This window comes from Poeciliopsis prolifica, unplaced genomic scaffold (genome assembly GCF_027474105.1).
Source record: "Poeciliopsis prolifica strain line A6 unplaced genomic scaffold, Auburn_PproV2 SCAFFOLD043, whole genome shotgun sequence".
Classification (NCBI taxonomy): domain Eukaryota; kingdom Metazoa; phylum Chordata; class Actinopteri; order Cyprinodontiformes; family Poeciliidae; genus Poeciliopsis; species Poeciliopsis prolifica.
Window position 1 is genome coordinate 2,625,695 of NW_026562418.1, and position 23,988 is coordinate 2,649,682.

The following is a 23,988-nucleotide window of genomic DNA, read 5'->3' on the forward strand; positions in this document are numbered from 1 at the left end:
TACTTTAATTGCAGCAGAAGGACAAAGAACAAGAAGGACTAGATGTTGGTGAGTGTAAGCGGACTATCACTGTATGACTTTTTTTGTGTTTATGTAGCTATTGTTCTTTATTTGCTAAAAAAAGCAGTTGCTAATTTGGTTTTTAATCTCAGAAAGTAATATTAAAAATTCATCAAAAATCTTAAAACACTGTACAACAACACAGCCTTTTCTAGGAGGAATGTAACAGAAAGCCTTAAGGATGTTAAAACAGACGTGGCATAAGCCGATTAATGACTTGAAGGGTTTGTGGTTTCAGTATTTTCTAGGGTCTTTAACAGCTACAAATACGTAAAGAGAAGGCCACCTCATTATTCTGCTAACACTTTCCCTTTTGGTTTGATTTCCACCTCTGGTTTTCAGTCCTAATGACCCGCTGCCATAATTCACACAGAGGAAGATCTGGAGCTCTTGGGCGGCTAATTGGCACTTCAGTGAAGTAAGTCTAACCGTCTTTGCATTTGAAATATGGATTTTCCAAATTAAATATTGCCATCTTTGGATGGGTCGTTGCTGCCACACTGGGAGAGGTAATGTTTTGTTGTAAGTAAAACAGAAAACATCTTCATCACTGTCTGTATTTTTGTTTCCTCCCCCTTCATTGATTTCTCTTTTTTTTGAAGCTAACACTTTTCAAGCTCGCTGATGAAAACCATAACTTTGACAGAGGGAGGAACTGCAGGGCTCTGCTGTGATTACACCCCAGTCCACTGATCCCAATCAAAAGATGAATGGGTGTGATACATGCACATCCTGCAGCCAGATCTCCAAGGCTTTCTGAAGCCTCCTAGGCCGAGGCAGAACATAAAAAGTTTTAGGAATAAGACATTCCAAGCTTTAATGTGCCTTTTTGCTGTTCTTGTCATGGGCAATCGCAACTCGAGTAGTTAGTTGGAACAAAAACCCGAGGTTGCAATGCTTCTCTTTCTGCGAGATGAAAGCCAAACTCGGCAATAAGTGGATGTGGCTCTGCTTTGATTAAAGAACAGAGTCTGATAGATGTGAGCATCACAAACCCTGAGCCCGGCAGAATCTAACCTTTGATTATTATCAGCTGAGGATTGATTTAAAAAATGTCCTAATTACCTTTTAAACGTCACAGAGGAACCACACAGCAGAAGAGCTGGAGCTCTCTCTCTACAGGCAGTGGACCTTTCTGCAATTTGAATTGTTAAAACCTTTGTCGTAAAATAAATCAGAAATGAAGAGATGGGCTGTGATTGTTTTGTGTACTATACAAATACATTACAATACACTATAGTTGAATCGTTCATTAGAAAATTCAGATTGTGGTTCAGAACAGGCGTACAAAAACAAATTGCCAGTTAGAGCCAGAGTCTTCCAGCTAGAAAAAGTTAGAAAGACAGAACAACAGAGGTCCAGAAGTAGAGGACAAACCAGAACCAGCAGCAGCCCTGCCTTCTCTCAATAGCACTTTGAGCTATAATTGGTAAATAGCTGTGGTAAATTGGTGGGTGTTGATCATGAAAAAATCCAGACATTTTTGACTTGTAAAAGCTAGGTTTATAACTTCAGTACTCCAACAATGTGTATCATTTTTCATCAAGGTAAACTTCATATCTGAAGAGGAATGCTTTAAGCTCTTAATAAATAAACCTGTTATTGAATTGTTATTTTGTGTTGCTCAAAAAAAAAGCTAATTTGCAAGTACTACATGTTTCTATATTTTGGGTTATTTTGATTTGCTAGTTATGATTGGTTGTCGAGTTGTCTGATTGGACGAAAAAGTGATTGGTTGGTGGTGCGGCTCACTGAGTCTGGCAAAGACACAGAACCAAAAGCTTGCCTGAACAGACACCGAGTGAGCGTGTGTGAGATGAAAATGAACACCCCATATATTATTCTTTGTTCAGATGGGTATATGTGCTCACATCAGAACACCATGTATACATACACAGAAGGTTGCTTTTACGACATGCTGACATCTATGCTAGCTAGCTTTATCTTTATACGTGGCTCATTACTTTATTTGATGAAGGCGTTAGCTTGTAGACAAGTAGAGACAGACAGATGGATTTTCGGCAATAAACAACAATAATGAAAAACACCAGACTTCAAACTCTTCATGCCTGGCAGCCCGCCAGGCTAATAATGCGCTGAGGGAAACCCTGCTGGTGTCTTAATAATCCCTTCAAGGGTTTTTAAGGGGAATATTAACCTCATTGTGCTGTCAAAGTGATCTTGATTACAAACATAACCTTCATAAACTGATTTTAGTCTAGGAGCAAACTCTATGTCTCCATGTGCCTGCAATGAAAGCAGCTTTTTTTTGGCAGTACAACATACTGTTTATGTGAGCAAAGGGAAAAGAGCAGAATTAAATGACAATGACATCCTTGACATGCGAATTGATGAGTGACATCATGACCATAAGTTGATTAAGTAATGTGAACTACTGCTTGTTGGAGCTCATAACTTCGCTTTGAATGTTTTGAACTATGAACATAAATTATTTCCACTGAAGATGGATGGACTGAATTTAGAAGCACTGAATTGGCACAGCAACGGGCAAATATGGGCAACATATTGACAGATGAATTTGGGACCTCTTGCATCTCTGGAGATTCAATTATTTATGATAAAGGTCAAAGTTCACAACATAACAATGGTGGCTTATTGTTCATCCAAGGCACTTTTTTACATGATTGACATGAAGTAATAGCTTAATGGGGGCATTACTGTGGAAGTCCCAAAGCAATTAATTAAGAAGTATTTACTCATAGCTTCATTTTTAGTGGTCTTCTGCTTTTGGGAGGATTTGCATAAACAAGCTTTTACTTGGTTCTAATTTTGATAATCACACAGTTACATAATTATAATGAGCTTACTCTGTAATTTATCCCAGCTTCTATTATTTTCATTTGTGAAAGCAGGTCAAGTAAAATGTACAGCATACAAAACCAATTCCACCTGCCGTTTAAAGCTGCAGGGAAAACATAGCTGGTGTTTGCTGTCCTCAATATGGAGGAAAAAGCGAAAACAAAAAAAAGTTGGAATTTGTGTTGCTGCAGAAGACACACTGCAGAAACAGGAGGAAGTGTTGCACAATAATCTGGCACTCAAGTGAAGGGTGAGTAGGCCTGTTGTTTCTGAGCCGTCACCTTGGTTTATTTCACAGCGATTTACAATAAAGCCCGGAAAGTCTCTGTATGTGGGCCGCTGCATCAACATATTCTGAATGCCTGCTGTAGCTGCTCTACTGCACACACAGCCCAAAGGCGATGAGAAAAAAAAAAAAATAGAAGGAGGCCTCAGAACGGATTCCCTGTCCCCTCTGTGAGCTGTTTAAAGACCATCATGGTGTTCCCTCTGAAAGTCTGTTTTGTATTTAACTCTTCAAATACACAAGCGAGGCCATTTATAAGACACAATACTGATTTTATGCACAAAAATAATGAGTATCCACAAAATGGGATTACTGCCTGCTTTCATACTTCACTGAAATTAGAAAATCAATGCGCTCTAATCTAATTTCTATTTGAGAAATCTCAGGTTGTGTTGGAATGCCAAGGGCTCGGGGAAGAAGAAGGTTATTTTAAATAGGTCTATGCATGGGAAGCGTGAAAGAAGCTTAAATCTTCTGAGGAAAACTTCAGTGACATCGAGCGCCTCTTAAAAGTAATTATACTTTGAAGTTTTGCTTATTTTGTTACACCACAGCCACAGTCTTAAAAGTATTTGAATTTGATGTGATAGGCTGACACAAAACAGAGAATGTTGGTGAAGTGAAATGAAAAGAAATGGTTTTCAAAATATTCTGAAAATATGAAAAGTATGATTATTAGTTGTTTGCATCTGAGTCAACTTTCATGGCAATTCCAGAAGCAAATCTTTTCTAGCTCTCAGGTGCTGCGATTCACACTGAACTGTATCAAACGAAGCAAACGCTTTAAAAAACCTGTTCCCCTCCTCACCAGTGGTGGTACCACAAACCACTGAAGGAATTAACATAGAAACATCTGAAGAAGACGCTTCAGACGTTTCTTCAGAAGAACGTTCGCAAAAATGGAGTAGAATCAGATTTTAATGGTTGTAGAATTTCCTCTTTTGTCTTTGGTAAAACATAACAAGCCATTTCTCCTGCTTGAATTAGACAAGCCGTTGGTTAGGCCGGATTTATCTAAAATGCCCTACGCTATAGTCCGTTTTTCCTGCATACCAACTTTGCGTTCACATATTCAATCAAACTGCATGTTTGATTGAATTCACTTTAACCAACCTGAGACATATGTTTGTAGGTGGACCAGAGTTCACTTTTTTTGTTCCACATCAGAGTTAAATTGCATGTTCACGCTCCCTCAAACGAACGAGACATTCAGGGCAAATCAACAAGAGTTTGATGAAAGCAGACTAAACAGGGTTAGTGTGAATGTACTCAAAGACATTGCCCCCTATCCTATCAGAGACAGGTAGCATCTCTGAACATGCATTTGCAACAGGTTCTCAGTTGGATTCAGTTCTGAACTTTGGCTGGGTCACCACTTAAATTGTGGTTCTCTGGGTTTACGGCTGAACCTCTGCCCTAGTCTCTAATCGTTTGCAGCCTCTAACATAATTCTTCCAGGACTTGCTCTGTGTTTAACATCATCAATCTAAGTCTGAATAAGTCTATAGGGAACCAGTTCTTTTCTTGTTGTGAGGGTTAGGGTTAGGGTTAATTAATTTAGAACCAGAATCTGTGGAAAAGCTTGGTGTGGAAGTGAACTCACCCTCTCCTCCTCCTCTCTGAGGTCCGGCATGGTGCTGACGCACAGCGTCACCGCGGTGATGGCTACAAACAGCACAGACAGGCAAGCAAAGATCTTGCCGGGCAGGCCGGAGTGCGGGTTCTCCACCATGTCCCTGAGCCTCCGCATGCAGCCCCCCGAGAGGGTCTCCTCTGGCCCGCCCGGAGGCTGCTGGCTCTCCTCGCAGGACTGTGGGGAGGTGAGCTCGACTTCCTCCTCCTCCAGCCTTTGCAGCTCCTTGAACTCCTCCTGCCTGAGGCGCAGCTTGCGGAGGCAGCACCACTCCAGGTTGTTATCCTCCAGGCCCCAGTAGAGCAGCTCCTCCTGGAAGGAAAGGGCGCACATCTCCCTCAGCAGCCTCAGCTTCCCCGCTGCCAGGAAGGTCACTATGATGCGGAAGGCAGACGGGTTGCGGTCGAAAAAGTACTCGTTGCGGCTGACGTCGTAGTCGTCGCACACATCCATGATCTCGGCCTCGTTGCTGCAGCTGCGCAGCTTGCCAAGTCGGGTCAGCGGGAACTCGTCCAGAGTGGACCAGGGGATGAGATACTTGATCCCCCCGACGTTGATAATGGCCGCCCTGTCGGCCAGGCCCGCTTCGTCTCCGTCCTGCTGGTTCGGCTGAGGCTGGAGCAGAACCTGGGCTCTCTTGTAGAACAAGCCCTTCTTGGATGTGACTTCCTGTGGATTTTCCACGCGGTTAAAGCGGAAAGGGGTGAACTGGTGGTCAGTGTTGCCTGCCAAGAAGGCCACCTCCTGGTACATCACTGCGACCCGGCTGGGGGAACCTGTCCTGCACAATGCGTCGAGTGTATGAAGCGACTGGAGGCTCGTCACCCATTCAGCATCAAAGATCGCATCTGTGGAATAATAATAACAAAACAAAGTAAATATTTTTCTTTAAACAAACTCATTTAAAGAAATTTCAATAAAAATTCCTTAAAATGTTTGTTATTGCTAATCTTTAAACCCAAAATCTAAAGACCAAACATTTAAATAAAAAGCATCACCAGTCCAAGAATGGAACCCTGGGGAACTCCACCAGAGATAAAGGCAAAAAATGATACAGAAATAAGGAGAGCAACGAAACGATAACCCTCTCACTGTCTTATCCAACCGGGGCACACTGACCCAGTGAGCGCTTTTACGGGTTTGTGTGTGTTTGTAGTTTGGGGAACTGATGTCACAAAACAATGTCAACATCGGACATCGCTTCCTCGATGTCCGATTGTGATGTCTCACATGCTCCACCTGCGCGTCGTGCTAAGACCAGGAGAGGTTAAAGCTTCCCTAAAACCATTAAGATCTGAAATTCCCTGTTGATGAGCTTAGAATATTCACATTGCCTCAGATGGGCAATCAGAATATTGTGGTCTACATTATAAAAAGGTCAAAAATCATGAAGAATATGTAGCTAAAGCCATATCATTCAACTTCTTTGCTTTTTTTGTGTGACAAAGAGCTTTACAACCAGACTGAAAGATTTATAGACATAAAAGTTAAAATGTTAACTAACAATGGATTGGAACGTCACCATTCTAATATGTAAAGTTTTAAAATACACCATTGGTACGAACAAAATACAGCCTTCTTTCAAATTGAGTTTATATATGAGGAAGTAATAAAAATGATTTGTTCTTTGTATCAGGTTCTCAAATTATTCAAATCTGTCTTCAGATGTACATAAACAAACACACACTGTTGTTTGTTTATGTCTATCAATATGGAAATGATTATCAGCTCTTTTCCGATTTGTTTGACGTTCATCCTTTTATGGTGAAAAGGGAAAAAACACAGCCAGCTTTCACAGGAATGGAAACCCAAGCAAATTCTACACAACTTTCAATAATAATAATATTAATGATGTTGAAAAGATCCATGGTTCTTCTTCTTCAGAGGAGGGAAGTGAGCAGACATGAGAGCCGAGGTCACGAGTTACTGTAAATAAAATCATGCATGTCAACTCAGCATTCATCAATGAAAATTGGACCCATGAGCTTGAAGCAGACATGTTTACCCACAATCCACAGCAAATTAAAACCCATAATGTCAACGCAAACATTCATCACTAACCGCCAAACACAATCATGAGATGGTAGAGTGATGACTTGTGCTTTTATTGTTGCAGTCATTCCATAAGATTTATGGGCTGTACTTTTTTACTTTTTTTTTTTTTTTGCCTGATTTGTGTTCATTCAACAATAACAAATTGCCTCTTATTGTGTTTCTTGATGTGAGACCTTAAAAGGTTTTTTTTTTAAGTTAGACCAACCTCAGAAAGATGAGCAGATGCCTTTAAGTTATGTGCTATTTTGAAAAGCCATTTGATCTTAACTTATGTAAGACATAGTAGTCTGACTCATCAGCTGACATGTATATTTCAGACTCTGAATGTCTAACTCCCTCCCATCCCTCATGCTGTGACAGGAAAGTGAGTAATTGGACTACGTTTCTTACTCGACAAAAAAAAAAAGAGCAAAGTTTTGTTTTAAGAAGACGCTGAAGCATGATGACTTTTCTTTTAACGTCCAAAAAGCATGTTTCCTGCACTGTAATTGCAACAGCGCCTGAAAGCGCAGCATGCGGACGCCATGCTGCGCTTTGAACTCACTCAGCTTTAATTAAATTTGTTGCTTTTCCATTTTACCGCATCGACGGCCTGTTCTGTTGAACATACCGCGGGAGATGCACTTCATCGCTTCGACCTCGCCGCTGCACACCGAGGCGAATGTGAAAACAAAAGAGCCTCCGCTGCCGCGTTTAACAAATAACGCTTGCACACTGGATGCTCAATGTTTAATCTTGTGCAGCGGGGGCTTATGCATTTTTTAGAATTACACTGAAGCACTATCTATAATTTGATGCCGACTTTTTTCTGTGATCAACAATAACTTGTGCAGATGCAGTTTTTTATGAAATGATGTAGGCATTTCACAAGGTATAAACAATGTAAGTTTATAATGATACATAGCTCTGGGAACCATATCTTTATCTGATCCCTGTGGAAAAAATGGATGAGAATTTTGTTTCAAGTCATAAAAAGAGTTTTAGGCACAAAAGGAACTGGGGGAAAAAAAAGTAAGATATAGAAGAATAAACTGCACAAAATCACTAACTAGCTCTTTAGAACTGATTTCCCTCAGTATATATTCAAGGAGAGTGGCAGGAGTATTTTTTTCATGGACGCACCAAATGAGTTCTTTGTCTTTCTGAGTGGAAATATTATCTGTGATCTTCCAAAACATTTGTAAAGAAAGGTGGATTTTTTTTCAATGTATGATCGTCTGCCTCAGCAAGGTTTTAATGGAGAAATAGTCCCTAACTTTCTCTTCCTCAAATGCTGTTGCTGAATCTCACTGCTGGCATCGATCGCTGATTTCAGTGTTTATAGAAAGATTATGTTTTAGTTACGGTTAGATCCAAAATGAAACAGATTTTGATCTTTTCTTTTCAATCAAACACAAAACCTGTTTCTGGAAACGAGAGTTTTTGTTGTGAAAAATGAGCAATGATTTTTTTTTTAATCTGTATTTACTCGCCTTTTTTCACTCACCACTTGGTGCATTCAAAACAAACAATGCAGACAGGTATTGATCTACAAAATAACCAATTTGATAAGCAAAGAGGAGAAACAACAAAAGAGCATACATGTTTTCAACAAGTTTTTTCTTTTGAGTAAATAATTCCTTAATGTGGATTAGAAAAGTACTACTTCTATTGCTAGATTATTGATATGTCACTTATGACATGGGAAAAGGGTCATTGACATATAAGGATTTCATCCATCCATCCATTTTCTGAGCACCCTTCTCCCTAACGGAGTCGGGAGGTGCTGGTGCCTATCTCCAGCTGCGTTCCGGGCGAGAGGCGGGGTCACCCTGGACAGGTCGCCAGTCTGTCGCAGTATAAGGATTAAATTAAATGTTTTAAAAATCTCCACTGCAATTATTAAAATATTTGAAATGTTGTGCAAACAAAAATCATAATTAAAATTAAATCTTTTGAATGATTTTTCATAAATATGTGTTGCTGTGGTCTTAAAAAATGCCATGTGGGACTGATTTATCTTAAAATAAGATATTTCCCATGATATACTAAACATTATTTTCATAAGTTTCTATTTATTTATTTTCCATTTTTTTGGTATGTTTAGAAACATTTTAAACATTTTTTTTATTTATGTGGCAATTATGACAGCTTTTTCACCCCCAAAAATGAACCAGTTCCATGTATAATTCTCTTGTATTTTTTTTCACCATTTCATCAACCGGATAAACACCAGTCACTTGATGGTACCAACAACCAGACATTTTGAAATGTCTTGTCTTATTTTATGTGTACTAAGATATTAGCACCAGAAACTAGGCCAAAACTATAGGGTAAGATTTTGTGTTTTTGCTCATACAGCTTTTTATTATTCACTGGAACTCTGTAAGTGATTCCTGTCCTTACTGGTTTACAATCCAACAACAAAGACAACAAAATGACAAATCGTGAAAAAATGGTCAACGAATTTTGGATGCTTTAATTAGGACGAAACAACTGAAGTGCAAAATTGTACTTTTTATGTTTGCCTTTTGTAAAACTTTACAGTTGGTGTTTAAGTATTGTATATAATTTATTCCAATAACACGTAGTTACCTAGTCAAAGTTTTAAATTTACTGTACTTTTTTTGTGTCAGAAAATCTCAGGATGTGTCTTTTTAACATGCAAACTGTTTCTAATTATAGAAATTTCCACAATTTGCCTATAAGTTACATAGCTACTCATTTGACTCTTTTTGGTTTATGTGGAACAATGTGAAGACAGAGTCAGATAGATTATAAAACCCAAAGTTTCCCTGTTTTTGTTTTCTCTACTTTATCATACATGACCCAATACCTGCAACTCAGGGGACACTAAATGCGGCGTTGTTCTTTTGCCACCAGTTGCTCATGCAAACCAAATTTGCATGACTCTTTGCATAAATCAGCAATCTGCAAACCACTGATGCCCTCCCACATCCACTCCATCTTCATCTCTGCAAGAGGCCTGAAGGACTCATATAACGAGAGCTTAAATGACACTGAACCATTACCTTTCTGACTGGTCTCTTCAGGCCGTTCCTTTTTATTCATACTCCACTCCAGATATATTAGGGCATTTAAGTCCTTTGTCTCAAAAACCACAGCTGGAAATGAGACAATAGAGAAATAGAAATGTGTCTTGTAATCTAGAAAGATTGAAAATGTCATGGTATGAATTAAAAGAGTATGTTTCACAGAATAATGATGCCTACGGCTTTTCAGCATTGGGAAACGACAGAGGCTCGCCGTTTCATAATAATGAGTCACAGAGGCTGATGGTTATGTTCAGAAAGTAGCTCGATTATTGATTCGACGTCCGATGTTCTTAGCTGGAAATGGAAAAGCAGCACAGCTGGCTTCTTTCGTATGAATTATAAATGTGCTGAATGGGTTGACGGTCTTTAATCCAAAGCTCGTTATTAATGTACTCTGAAAGCCCAACAATGCGGCAACACCTTTATGCAGAGTGGAGCCGCTGAACAGAACGCAGACTTGGGGCGCGTCCAGCCACGTGTCCGAGCGGGACGGCTTTCTGCAGGAACAAAGAGCCTGGAGAAGGTGAGGAATTTCAGTAATACATGTTGCTACTTCCACAGAGGAGCTGTAAGGCCAGGAAAGTTTCACAGGACGAACAATTTCTCTTCTCTTACGGTGTCTTCACACCTGATTGTCCAGTACACTCAGCTTGATTGGGGAACAAAATTGCAACATCCATTATATTTTCAGCTGATGCCGCTCGCTTTCACACTGTTCTGTGTCAAACAAAACGAAACCTTTGACAAAGTTGTTTACCTCCTCGCCTGTGGGGGCGCTACACCAAGAACCACTGAAGGAAATGAGACAAAAACCTCTGAAGAAGACATGAATGCAACGGAATGTAAGCAAAAATGGGTGTAGCGTCAGATATGAGCAGTTATTTGATTTCTCCTTTGTCTTTGGAAAAAGACCACAAGCCATTTCTACTACTAGCACTAGACTCTCACGTTTTTTTTGGGTTGTATTTACCCAGAATCCCCTGCGCTACAGTTCGCAGAGCATCCACAAATGCATTCACACCACACCAGAGTTCACTTCAACAGAACCAAGAGCTATGTTTTTAAGTGAAGCAGAGTTCACTTTTTTGCTCTGCATCAAAGTTTGATTACGTATTCACACCTCCCCAAACAAACCAGACTTTCTAGGCAAACAAAACCAGAGAAATGTGGATTCGAGTCACATGACTTGGAATCGAGATTAATCAACTTTACTCTAACTCCGACACGAGACCTCACTTGGACTTGAGTCGTTAAACTTCTATCTTACACCAAAAATAAAGTGTGTGACAGCAGAACCGTGCCTGCTGAACAATCCAGCCCACTGTGTGCCTCTGGCTATTTGCCAATGTTTTCTCCTCCTGTTGCTGCAGCAAGCACAATGACTCTCCCGTGTTGTTTACCTGCTTTTTCTTCTGCTTCCTCCAATGAAAGCAGAAAAAAGCCGACAGAGGGAGAGAGGAGCTGTCATCTGCTGCCATCAAAAAGGAGTACAAAGTTGAGAAAAGAAGGAAGAAAGCCGTGCCTGGTATCAACCAGGATACGAGGCAACATCAGTCTGAACAACTGTAACGGTAAGACACTGTTAGGAACATTTTCAATCCAGCAAGCGAGTGTCTCAGGATGGATTCTTAATTGCGAGGCTGGAGACAGTGGAGGCTGCCAGCGATTGTATGGACATGTTGGTTGAACTGCAATCTACCAGACTTTAAACTCATGTGGCAACATTGCCAGTATTTCAAGTATCCAGATTGAAAGATTTCCTTACTATGTATCCACAGCTGATCTCTGTGTTTTCTCAACCTCAAGCCAAGTCGTTTCATCCGAGCTGGCCAATAGCAGAACCATGTTGAACAAAGCAACTTGATTGGAAAGTTCACTTTTGTACAGTTTTTTTTAATGCTATAAAAAAATTGCTCAGAATGGAAACAACAAGGCTTGGTGTAAATTCAAGCCTTGTTGAATTTACACCAAAATTCGCCTGCAGCGTCTGTCACCTCATCACAAGCCTCCTTCTGTCTGATGGGATTCAAGCACCAAATAGTTTTACTTATCAAATTCAAATAAACTTTTTGATAACTACTTTCTCTCTGTGTTTGTCTTTCCAAGTTGGAATGCAGTTATTTTATAGTTATTTTTGTATCCTGGATTAGTTTGTTCATTCTTGTTTGCAGACGGTGGCAGTTTTGGTCATTTCTCAGTAAAAACTACAACATTTTCTAGGGAATAAAAACTGAGGATACTGTTTCAGCAATGCCAGCTCCACTAATAACAAATTGATGGTTAAGTGGATCGCCTCGACACCGGGTAAAATTATAAGAAGTTTGTTTTACCGAGATAATATTGCTCATATCCTAGATATATTAATATTTTTTCCAAGGTGCCTTGTCTGTTCCAGCCTACTTAGGGCATTAGTGAACCATTTTGCTTTGTTTTGAACCAGAGAAATCCACTTCTGGACCTCCATCTGAATTTTGCGTGTCATCCGGGTCACGTGTCTGAAATCCAGCAATAAACTCCAAAATCTATTTTTTTATCATTTAAGCAAAAGTGATTCCTTTCTCTCTCTCACACACAGCTCTCCGCAAGTAACATTAACTCAAATCTTATACCAAAATTTTTAAAAAGAACAATGTTTTTTCCACATCCACTATAATATTTTGTGTCTCCAATGCCATTGAGGTTTCGTGGTAGAAAACACACCATGGAAGAAATCAGTCAGTGTATCTGAACTGGAATTGTGAAGTTGCTCATTCACTCAGCTACTCAGAACATTGACATAGATTTACTGTAAGTATTTTTTAAAGTATTTTGTTTGTTGCTAACCACTTTTATCCATTCACTTAATGCATTAACTCTACCTCTACTGCATTCTCTCCTTGACTCTCTTTTCCGCTCTTGCTGTTTTCAGCTGTTTTGCTTTCTATCGACTTTCCCTGTTAACTTCCCTCTCTTTCTTATTGACATAGGAAAACTCCTATTGGGATGAGAAAGAAGTGAGTCTGCTACTACATGTGTGAACAGTAATATTATTTATTTTTCCATCATTCTGATTCCATAAATTAGATGACTGGAAACCCTTTAACGGGTTTGCAAAGTTTCAAGCAGCACTGTATCCACTAGATCTGATTTCAGCGTTTTCCGGTTTATGCTGACATAAAGGATGAAACTATCCAAATATTGTCACAAATGAACTGGGTTAGGAAAAAAAATAATGCACAGGCAGGTTTCTGCATATAACATGCACACTCAGGTTTTTATTAACAGCATTATGCCGCTGAGTCATGCATAAAGGTGATACTTCATGTTTTGAACAGTTTTAGAGGCATTTTGCACTGTCTGCTCTATTATTTCTGTGTTGCATGCATTTCCAGCCCTCTTTCTGCATTGACTTCTTCTAATCTGAGACAAAATGTACAACGTTAAACATTTCCTTCAGGCCAAGGCTCATGGGAAACAACTCTGCATGAACTGAGCCATTTGCTTTCATCTTTTTTTTTCTTTCTTTTTTTTATGACACTATATATGTCCTTCACTTTATGCCAGCTCCCTTGTGATCTCTGAGTCTGACTCTCTCTCTGCAGGCATGTTTGCATCCAAGGCTGTCTGTCTCAGTCCTGCTGCTGATCATCTCACCGACCTGTTTGTGTTTTCCATTCCCTTCGTTTCCCAGGTCATTTCAGAAAGGCACCAAATCAGAATGTTTTTGTTTTTATCAATTTCAGATTCACGATTTTAGCAACCCCCTGCTCTGCCAATATTGATTATAGCCAATTCTCTTTCAGAGAATTGGAATTATTCAATTCCTTTCTTAAATAAGAAAATAAACATTCGCTCAGCACTTTCTGCTTAACTGTGCAACAGTGTGGGGTAGGGAAGGTTTGCTGAATAACTGAATAGCAAAAGGTGAATAATAGGAGCTTCTTTTTTTTCTTTTAACATAATTTGAACCAGGTGGAACTAAAATAAGGAACTTGATGAGATTTGGGTAACATATTTACATAAAAAGAAGGTTTTTCATCATGTAAAATGTGTAAATTATTTGCACAATTCTAGCTTAATCACTGTGTGCGCTAGTTAATTAATATGCGACTAAATTAATTGCTGATTAATTCACTAATCGACTCATCACAATCAATCGTTTCAGTCCCCCCCCCCCTTTTCTTCACGCTGTAGCTTCTTTCTGTGATGTGACACTGTGGAAAAATACAACACTTAGAAATAAACTCACTCGACTTCCGATTTTAGCAGTTCCACCATAAACTCATCATGAACTTTTTAGAGAACAGCTTCCACACACAGTCAGCCCACTCCCCCGAGGAAAAGACGTTCTTAACTTCACCCTCTGTCTCTCTCAACGCCTCGCATCATTAGGGCTCTTCTGAAGTTCCCTGAGCTCTATGACAATCAGTAATTGAAAATGAAACCTGCGCTCTGACTCCAACGCTACGTGTCAATCAGACAGCATAGAGGAAGCCAGGCAGGAGGAGGAAATGGACCGAATAAAATGCCTGTTTAGTGTCAGACATGAGGGGAGGATGGACTTAATTGAACGGTAATGTAGGAGAGACAGATCGTGTTATAGAGGGGAGTTTTAGAAAGCACTTTATGCTTAAAACCGTATCCGAATATAAGCGTACATTTGTTCACGCTTGGGTACTTAGTTAGGATTTCTAAAGCCTCCTTTAGATTTTTTTGAGCCCTACAGAACTCACAATATGCAGTAGTAAAGCTAAACATTTAAAATCTAAACAGACCAAGACTACAGAGACGCATTATGTGGCTCCAAAAATGCAGGAAAACGAACCAGATTTGTTCCTTGTCCCTTCCGCTAAAGGCTTCCAGATACTCACTAATCGAGCAACAAAGTTGCCAAGCAGGCAGCAGTGTGCAACATTCACACTCTGCCCAGCAACTGGTCCAGAAGGTAATAGTTTATATGTCTTTTTTTTTTACTGTTTCCTTACAAATTCACTTACAGTATCTGTTCATCAAACTTTAGGTTCTTTGATTGATTTGCATTTCTAACGCTTTTAACATTTGTTATATTCTCCATCGAGTTGCTGAATGGACAAGAAGCCCATGTTTCAACTTTGTGTATTTGACTTCTGTTCACAGTGATTTCATTGGCTCAGAATATCAGCTTGTTAATGTTCATATCTGTCTGTATATAATTTTTGATTGCAATTTTTCAAATGGGGAATTTGTTGTTGTTTTGTAAAAAAAAAAAATATATTTCTTTCTCAATTTTAGGTTTGAAAACAGAGCAAAATAGAAAACTTTAGCATTTTATTTTTCCATATATGGCACGCGCATATTTCAGGATATTTGTGAATCACGCGCGGTTTCCAACAATAGTAACGAGAAAACTCGAGCAAATAACTGCTATTGTTGTTCTGTAATGTAATTTCTATTTATTAATAAAACAAACTGTTTATTATTTTTTAGTCTAACCAGAGCTTCTGCTCCAGTGGAATACATACTTCAAAAAAATGTCCTAATTTTTTGCCGTAATGTTCTGTCCGTCTGTCCAAAGCACTAAATGGACAGACGGACACAACAAAGAGGAAGGAGGCACCTCTGGGAACTTTTCTTCACACTTCGAGCAATAACTGTATGTTCAAATATAGGCTACCTCATGGTTCCAAACTCTGTCGACAGTTCTGCTGGGTCCAAGCCAGCCAGACTCACCAGGTGCGCTGCGGGGCGGGAGTCCATCCGCTCCGGCTTGCTAGCACGAACGCGTCCGTCGCCACGCAGCGTGTCTTTAAGTTTCCCACGCAGACGGCGCGGGACATCGTGGCGACGGGGATTTTACGGGGAGCTCCCCGGACTTCCTGTTCTTCTTGGAAGTCCCGCTTTCAGCAAGAGGAGCGCGAGGAAAAGACAGAGCCCCTGGGAGTCCGCCTCAGTGACGAGCCGCCGGGGGGCGAGGGGGTTCGACCCCTCTGTCCATCGGAGGCGACGTGGCAGATGTTCCACGGGAGTGGGTGTGTGAACGTGTTAGTGAGAGAGAGAGAGAGAGAGAGAGAGAGAGAGAGAGAGAGAGAGAGAGAGAGAGAGAGAGAGAGAGAGACCGTCGTGGTGGTCACAGTGCTCCGCGCGGACCGCTCAGGTGCGTCCGGAGCTGCGCGCGCTCCGCTGCGCTCTGACAAACACGGGCTGATCTCTGAGCAGCTCGAGCGCGTCAGAGGGAGGGAGGGTCCGTCCGTCATCCGCTGCTGCGCGCCGAGATGCGACTTTTGATTCTGACCGAGAGGAGCGTCGATGGATGCGGGGGCGAGGATTAGGACCACTGAGAGAGAGAGAGAGAAAGAGAGAGAGAGATATAGAAAAGAGAAAGAAGTCTGACTTTTTTTTCTCCTCAGAATTTTGGCCTTAAACTTAAAAATCAGGACAAAAAGAAAAAAGTCGAAATTCCGAGAGAAAAATGTAGAATTCTGAAAGAAAAAGGTCCAAATTCTGAGTATTTGTTTTCTTTTCAGTGGTCCTAATCCCATCACCTTGCAGTGGTAAGCCAAAAATATTTACACAAATTTAACTTATCATCTGAGACGACAACCAGATGCTGCAGGATGCTAAAGTGAAACCAGTGATGATGGCAGTAAAAGCATTCATCATGCCTTGTTAATCGGCCGCTAGCAGCGCAGGGATAAAAACCACTGATGTGCTGCTGACACAACAACGGGTTCCACTAAGAACCACACTGAAGGTAAAGACACAAAAACCTCCTAACGAGACACTGAGTGCAACTTCCTCCGTCACAAAATGAAAACAAATGTAACAGCATCAGCTTTCAGCGGCTGTTGTCGAAATCCTACAAAGGCCGTGAGTCATTTCGACTGCTGGTGCCAGACACAAGTGTTTGTTTTGGTTGTATTCGCCCAGAACGCCCTCGGTTGTAGTCCGCTTCCTGCTTTTGCAGCGCTCTCTGGTCCGCTTGGCGTCCACGCAGGTATTAGAAACACACCAGAGTTCACTCCAGCCAAACCGGACCGCAGCGGACCAGAGGACGCCAGAGATCAACCCAAACCTCGCCAAAGTCTGAACCGTTCCTGCATCACACATCACACGGAGGTGTTTGATGAGGTCAGAGTCAACTAAACTATAACCATCTGCCAAGCTTGGATTTTGAAGGTGTGAAGTGGAAATACATACTCAGAAATGATGAAATCAAACAATTTTATAGTCACATAATTTTGTGACAAACGTAATGTTGGCCTTTAAAAAGCTTCTTACCTATTCCGTGTTCTGCGACATGCAATGAAATGCAACATCATGCAACTGCTTCCACCCGGTACCTTCCCTGCTGAATAATTCACTGCCCAGCAAATCCAACATCTTTAAGTCGTGCTTTGAGAAGCAGCATTCCGATTTTTATATGCAGTCAAAACTTGTAGTGGGCTGACAAACTATTAAAATTCATGAGGAGTTCCACAGATTTTACAGCCTGGCCTCCATGTTGGCACAGCTGCTTAATTCAATTCAAAAAGGCTTTATTTATCCCATAGGAACTGTTGATGTTGTTGTAACTCATATAAAAGTTTGTTCAGAGTTGTTGCAGATGCTGATGTGTACGGGCTATTTAGCAATTTGTAAAACTGATACTGTTGTTATATGAGGATGCTGAGAGTTATAAATTATGTTTGCTACTTTACGAATCTCCAGGTGTTCCAGGAGAGTCTCCAGCCGTCTTTATCAGGTTGTTTAGCTTTTTAAAGTCAGTTAGAGAAGATATGGCGCATCTTGCTTCAAACACTGAAAGACCTGCAGTTCATCCAGGAAGGAGTTTAAACTCTTCAATCGCCCCATTTCCCATAATAGCAAGAGCTTAATCTGTTTCTTGAACATAAACAAAACGATGGAGATGACTGTTTTGTTTATGTTCAAGAAAATCTTAATCTTCCTACACTACGACGCAAAGTGGTCCGCCATCTCTGTGTGCTCACTCAGCCTGTTAGTCTCTGATTCGCCCAGTGACTGCAGAATATTTATGTAGATGCAGACGTCTGTATTGGGTCGGAAGTTAGAGGAATACAGAATGAAATAAAATGGTGCGAATACAGTACCCTGTGGTGCTCCTGTGCAGCTAACACACTGATTAGACACATTGTCACTATGGGTCCTAGTTTCTTTACCCACATACAGACCACCAGGAGAACTGATGTGATATTAAATGGAAAGGTTAAAAACAGAGACCAACGAGGCTGATGAGGGTTTAATCTTTTGGCGGATTGGAGGTAGGAGGGGTTCTTGTGGTTTGATCAAACCAGCACGAGATGTTCGGCACCCTCCAACCAGTGCCACCACTCCTCCAAGGCAAGCTTTATAGCTAACAGTTCTCGATCTCCCACGCCATAGTTCCGTTCTGGCAGAGACAATCTGCGAGAGAAAAAGGCACAAAGATGATTTTATTAATTTGGTCAAAGATTTGTGAAAGTACAGCTCCTACTCCAGTATCAAGACTTACGCTGATGATCTCTGCCTTTTTGACATTTCCTCTCAATCTCAGTCAGATTAGAAAGATTTTTCAACTCTTTCTCTGGAATATTGACCTGATTTTGGGACTTTTAAGGTTCCTCTGGAAGGTAAAGCTCTAATATCTAGCATTTTTGTCCCCCATATTTACTTAGATACAGGTTTCCATTTGAATTATGATGCTGCAGTTGTCTGGTTTGCAGTAAAAATGTCATGTGCTGTAAACACAGTGGTGTACGGGTGATGTGTAGTATCCATCACACATTCAATTTTGGCCTTATCCAACCTGAATGTCTCATTTTTTGTTTAGCTTGTTTTTTTAACGCTTGTATTCACTCAAGTTGTCTTAGTCTGATATCTTAAACTTGGCATCGATGTGAAGTCCTTGATGTTCAACACATTTTTAATTGCTGTGTGTTTATGTTCAGACAGGAAAGCCTTCTGATTTCCTTTGCTCTTAGGAAAAATAACAAGGTTTACTTTAAAATGAACTCATTAAAGCAACTGTGTTAACCTTTGAGGTCAAGAGCCTTTCTCTAATCCTCTGTTGTTTTGCCACTTTTCTAAGCTCATGCTACTTGGAAGCTAGCTTGAGGATAAAATAATTTACAGTGTAGTAATAATTAAAAAAAATCAACTCAACAGAATGATAATTTAAAAATGGATTTAAGATATGATGGACATTCACGTCTGCAGATTTAGCCAGATTATGTCATTGAACCAGTGGATTTGGTCCTACACCTACACAACTTAAGCAGCAAATGACAGCAAAGTAAAAATAATTGCCGGGATGAGTTGAATCTGCAGTGGGCCCTAATAATACCAAATCATGTATTTCTAATCTCTTCCTGCTCCCTCCATGGGAGGTATGGCAAGCTCTTAAACCTGTAATTATGGTCCCAACATGTTTCCTAAGTCGTATCCTCAACATGAAAGGAGAAGAGAAAACACAAAGCCTTGTTCACTCCTGATAAAGGGAGAAAATATGTATACTTGCTCTGAATTGATGGGAATTTGTTTCTTTTGTTGAACGGCCAAAGCTGCACCAGAATGTACTCCCACTGAGGATTAATGCTGAAGCTGGTGGGACGGAGTCATCATCCCCAGGGGAAGCGTCCTGGACCGACATGGTGCTGAAAAGCCGCCCAGCGAGGAGGAAGCCATTACTCCGGAAGAACAAACCCACACCCAGACAAAGAAGTTCATTTTTGGAGATGAAACCAAAGCGGAACTATTTGGCCATAATGACCATGGTTACGAGAGGAACTGACCGGAAGTCCAGCAAACTCTTGTTGGAAATGTGTGGAATGATTCCCAAAATGTTTGGTCCAAATCATAAAGTTCAACGGTAATGCCACAAAGTACTGAGGAAATCTATCTAAATGTCTGACTATGAAGACATTAACCAATCATCCATGACAGACTCTTTATTTTTTATTATTGTGGCTTTTAGTAAATGAAACACATTCAGATATTCCAGCTGAACTAAAACGCAAGAAGTTTGCTCTGATTTAACTGCAGACAGTGACAGAAAAATGTGTGCATCTTTTTACTTGATGTAGGTAAACTTCTGGATTCACCTGTATCTGATGACATCTGATGGTGTTTTTGTTTTTTCCAATTAAGAATTTATTCAACGGTAAATCACGGTCATCCGGAAGACATTGATTTATTTCTTCACAGTGAGCATAAGCAGCTTCCAGCAATGTGAATTATGAATCAGATAACACCAGTTTGGCCTTGGGATTATGCCCTGCTGACAAAATGCAATGCTCACCTTCTGCAAGATGTGATGCAAGACCTGCACAGGGTTTCAATATTAATGACACACACAAGCTGATGTGTTTCATCCCATCGGCCCACTGGGGCTCAGCATGCAGCTGCTCTTCGCATGTGATCAAACCCCCTATCAGATGTTACTTCTGCTTCAATGGAAACACTTTGAAGAAATGCTACTCTTACTTTAGTGCAGTTTTTCTGTTTTTGTTTTTGGAGGGGGGAGGGGTGCTGTCGTCAACGTGAATGATTTTCTGGGGGAATTTTTCTGCCATAAATCGAGAGCACACATTTTCAGTCTGAAAACAGGATTTCATCATCCCGCATGGGAAGTGTCCTGGACTGACACGGTGGTTCTCAAAACTTGTAAAACTTGTGCTTACATTTTGAGTTTGAAAGCAGGACTTTGTGTCCTTCTTATAAAAATTGTAATGCTCGTACTCAAAATTTCTGCTCTTTTAAACATTGTCCAAATGCGGCTCAGAGGTTGCCAGGCGACTGCGCTTTTTTGTTCCAAGCACAAAATGTTTCACAAGCGAGCAGAGAGGTTAGCAAGCGGAGACAAAGTTTTGAGTGCGAGGAGAAAGGTTTGAGAAAGCACAGACAATATTTGAAAGAGAGCAGAAGTTTTGAGTACAAACATTCCAAGTTTTAAGGAGAAAGACAAGTCCTTTTTTCAAACTGAAAATGTGTGCTCGAGAATTACACGGGAAAAAATCACCCATATTTTAACCCTTCACTTTCATATGCAAAACAAAGATAAAAACGAAGTCTTCAGTCATATCCAGTTGATGTTTTCAGATTATATTAAAATGAGTTGAAGCAGGAACTAAGAGTTGCAGGATATCAGGTCTTGTGTCCTGGAGTTGAAGACCCCTGATCAAGTGAATGAAAACATCATGGAAGTCAAGAAAGAGAATAAAACTATTTTCTGATATCAAAGCTGAGTAATAAGACAAGTGTTATATTATCAATTATACGGCGTCCAACCATAAAATCATGTTGAGTTTCATGTTGAAATCATGTTGAAAAACTCAACATGAGGAAGTTCTTCAAAATGGAGTAAGGGAGTTAGGTTAGCTATGAAATCATAATCACCTTTTTTTTTTGTCTCGGTGATCAATTTAAAGTTAGTATAATTGCTTTATGGTCTGTTAAGGGTGTTAGCATAATCTCTGTTTGGCAATGCTGCAATTGTCCAGAACTTGTAGTTCTGGCAATTGCCAGAACTTACAGTTCTGGACAATTGTCCAGAACTTGCAGTTCTGGACAATTGTCCAGAACTTGCAGTTCTGGCAATTGTCCAGAACTTGCAGTTCCTGGCAATTGATCAAATGAGATCAAATGAGACCTCAAAAGTCAGTCATCCAACGGCAGCCTGGTGTCCTGTTGTCAAAAACACATATGACATCATGTTCAACTCTTCTGAACTCTATGACATGTGCTTGTCATAGATTGTTGCCAACAATCTATGACAAGCACAGAACAGAACACTACTAGGGTTTAGATCAGGGGTGTCAAACTCCAGTCCTCGAGGGCCACTGTCCTGCAATTTTTTGATGTGCCACAGGTACAAAACACAGGACTGAAATAGCTTAATTACCTCCTCCTTGTGTAGATCACTTCTCCAGAGCCTTGCTAATCACCTAATTATTCTATTCAGGTGTGGTGCAGCAGAGGAACATCTAAAAGCTGCAGGACATTGGCCCTCGAGGACTAGATGTTGACACCCCTGGTTTATCCTTTCATCCCCTTCAGACATCACAAACAATCATGGATACACACACAGGCCTAAGGAGAATTTAGAGAGACCAATTAACCTGACACTCGTGTTTTTGGACTTTGGGAGGAAGCCGGAGCACCCGGAGAGAACCCACACCTGCACAGAGAGAACATGCAAACTCCATGCAGGAAAAGGCCTGGAATTGAACCCAGAACCTTCTTGCTGCAAGGCAACAGTGCTGCTGTGCTTCTTTCCTTCTTTTCTAAGTCTTTAAACTAATATCTTCGTGGTGTGGTCTGTGCTGGTGAAATTTAAACTTCTATTGTGATCTGGTCCTTGCTAGTGTATTACAATCTTCCTCCATCCATTATTGTGAGAATCTTGATCATTTTGGTCCCTAATATAAATAAGTGCTACTCATTTTCTGCAGCCTCCCTTCTTTTCCATCTTTCTGGTTTCCTCAATCCCACAGCGTGCCGAAGCTTTTTAAGAAACGGCTTCTTTCCTGGGAGAGGAGCCTTTGCTTCAGCAATCTCCTCATCCCTCTGTTTCAGCTCTTCTTTCAGCTTGTAATTGTCTTCAAGCTGCCGTTCAATTTCAGCTGTCTTTTCATCCAGCTCTTCTTTATATTTTACTTCATTTAAAAAGATTTTCCGGTTCGCTTCGTCCAGTTCCTTCTGCAGCATGTTCTTTTCAGCATGAAGAAATTTGGCCCTCTTTCCATTCCGTATCTCAATCTCAGCATGGCGATATCGTTCATCTTTCTGTTCCTGTTCCATTGCTTGAATTTCTTCTCTCAGGGCTAAAATGTCTCTTTCATATTTCTGGACCATTTCTAGACTTGCGTCTTTCACTTGGTCCAGCTCTTTTTGCATGCATTTCTCCGTTTCTCTGCAAGTTTCTTGAATCAAAGCCATTTTCTGACAAAGAGCCTCATTCTCTGCTTGTAGCTCTGCGTAAAGCATTCTGTTCATCTTTGTCATCTCCACATGACATTCCTTGTCGTCTCTCAGCTGCTGCTCTAGTGAACAAACTTGTTTCTGGAGGGTTAAAACATCTGCCTCATATCTTTTGGTCATTTCCATGTTTTCCTCTTTGGCTTTGTCCAGCTCTCTCTGGAGACATGTCTCTCTCTCTCTGGTGGCGTCTTGTAGAGAAGACAGCAGATGACGAAGAGCCTCATTCTCAGCTTCTAAGTCTGCATAAAGTGTCTTGTTCATCTTCAACACTTCAGCGTGAGCTTCTTCATTGTCACTGAACTTCTTCTTCAGTGTCTCTATTTGATGTTCCAGGACTTTAACAGAAGTTTGGTAATTGCTGTCCAGTTCCTTGTACGACTCTTTCACCTCCTTCAGTTCTTCCTGCAGCTGCCTCCTTCTCTGCAGACGTCTTTCTCAGCAGAGCCATTTCCTTCTTCATGTCTGTATTCTGAGCCGTGTTGTCACCTTTCAGGATCTTAAAAAAGTTGCTGCTCATATTTCTTTGTGAGTTTGCTGTTCTTTCCATTTCCAACTCTTCTTGCAACGTTTCCATTTGTTCTGTTAGATTAATCACGTCCACTTGAAGCTTTTCAAGGACTTCTTGGTATAAGGCCTTGCTTTCTTCCATCTCTCGCTGTAAAAGTGCCTCCTTTTCTTGGGACAATGTTAGTTGTTGTTGGAGGGATTTTATTTTATCCTCTTCGAAGAATTCCTTCGTCTGAGTCTCCATTTCTCTCAAAGATAGTTTGAAAATCTGCTGAAAATGATCCAAAGTGTTTTCTGTAGAAGCAGTCTCCACTCGACCTTGTGCTTTCTGACAAGCAAAAGAACAAATCGACTGGACTTAAGTGAAGTTCTGTGGCGACATCACAAGGTGTCTTGTGACATCATATGACATCCATGCTACGGTGACCTTTGACAGTGATGTGAAACCTCGCTGCTCGCTTATGCTCAAGTTTGAAACAAAAAAAGCGCCGTCTCCTGGCAACCTCTCAGCCAACAGAATGGGAGTGTTGAATCGGTCGCGTTTGTTTCCTGCTAGTGGGTGTGCCAGTGCTCCCTCCCTTTCCACCTCTGCTCCCCCGTCGCCCGATGGCATATGAATTTGAAGTATCAAGGGTTCCCGTGGCAACTTGCTAGCAATA

The 23,988-nt window shown here is 40.7% G+C and overlaps 1 protein-coding gene across 2 annotated transcripts in view; it reads right to left on the bottom strand.

Moving 5' to 3' along the window:
- The window catches only part of kcng2 (potassium voltage-gated channel, subfamily G, member 2), a 33,835-nt gene extending 17,557 nt beyond the window's left edge, over positions 1-16,278 (bottom strand). The window contains exons 1-2 of one of the 2 annotated variants that reach the window (XM_055056042.1): positions 15,578-16,278; positions 4,770-5,647 (exon numbers count right to left, since the gene is read on the bottom strand). In XM_055056042.1, the coding sequence (XP_054912017.1) occupies positions 4,770-5,552 (783 nt within the window). In that variant the 5' untranslated portion in view covers positions 5,553-5,647; positions 15,578-16,278. Of the gene's footprint in view, positions 1-4,769; positions 5,648-9,865; positions 9,955-15,577 lie in introns of those variants that run through there. The other variant, XM_055056041.1, reaches the window with a different exon arrangement.
- Positions 16,279-23,988: the final 7,710 nt, after the last annotated feature.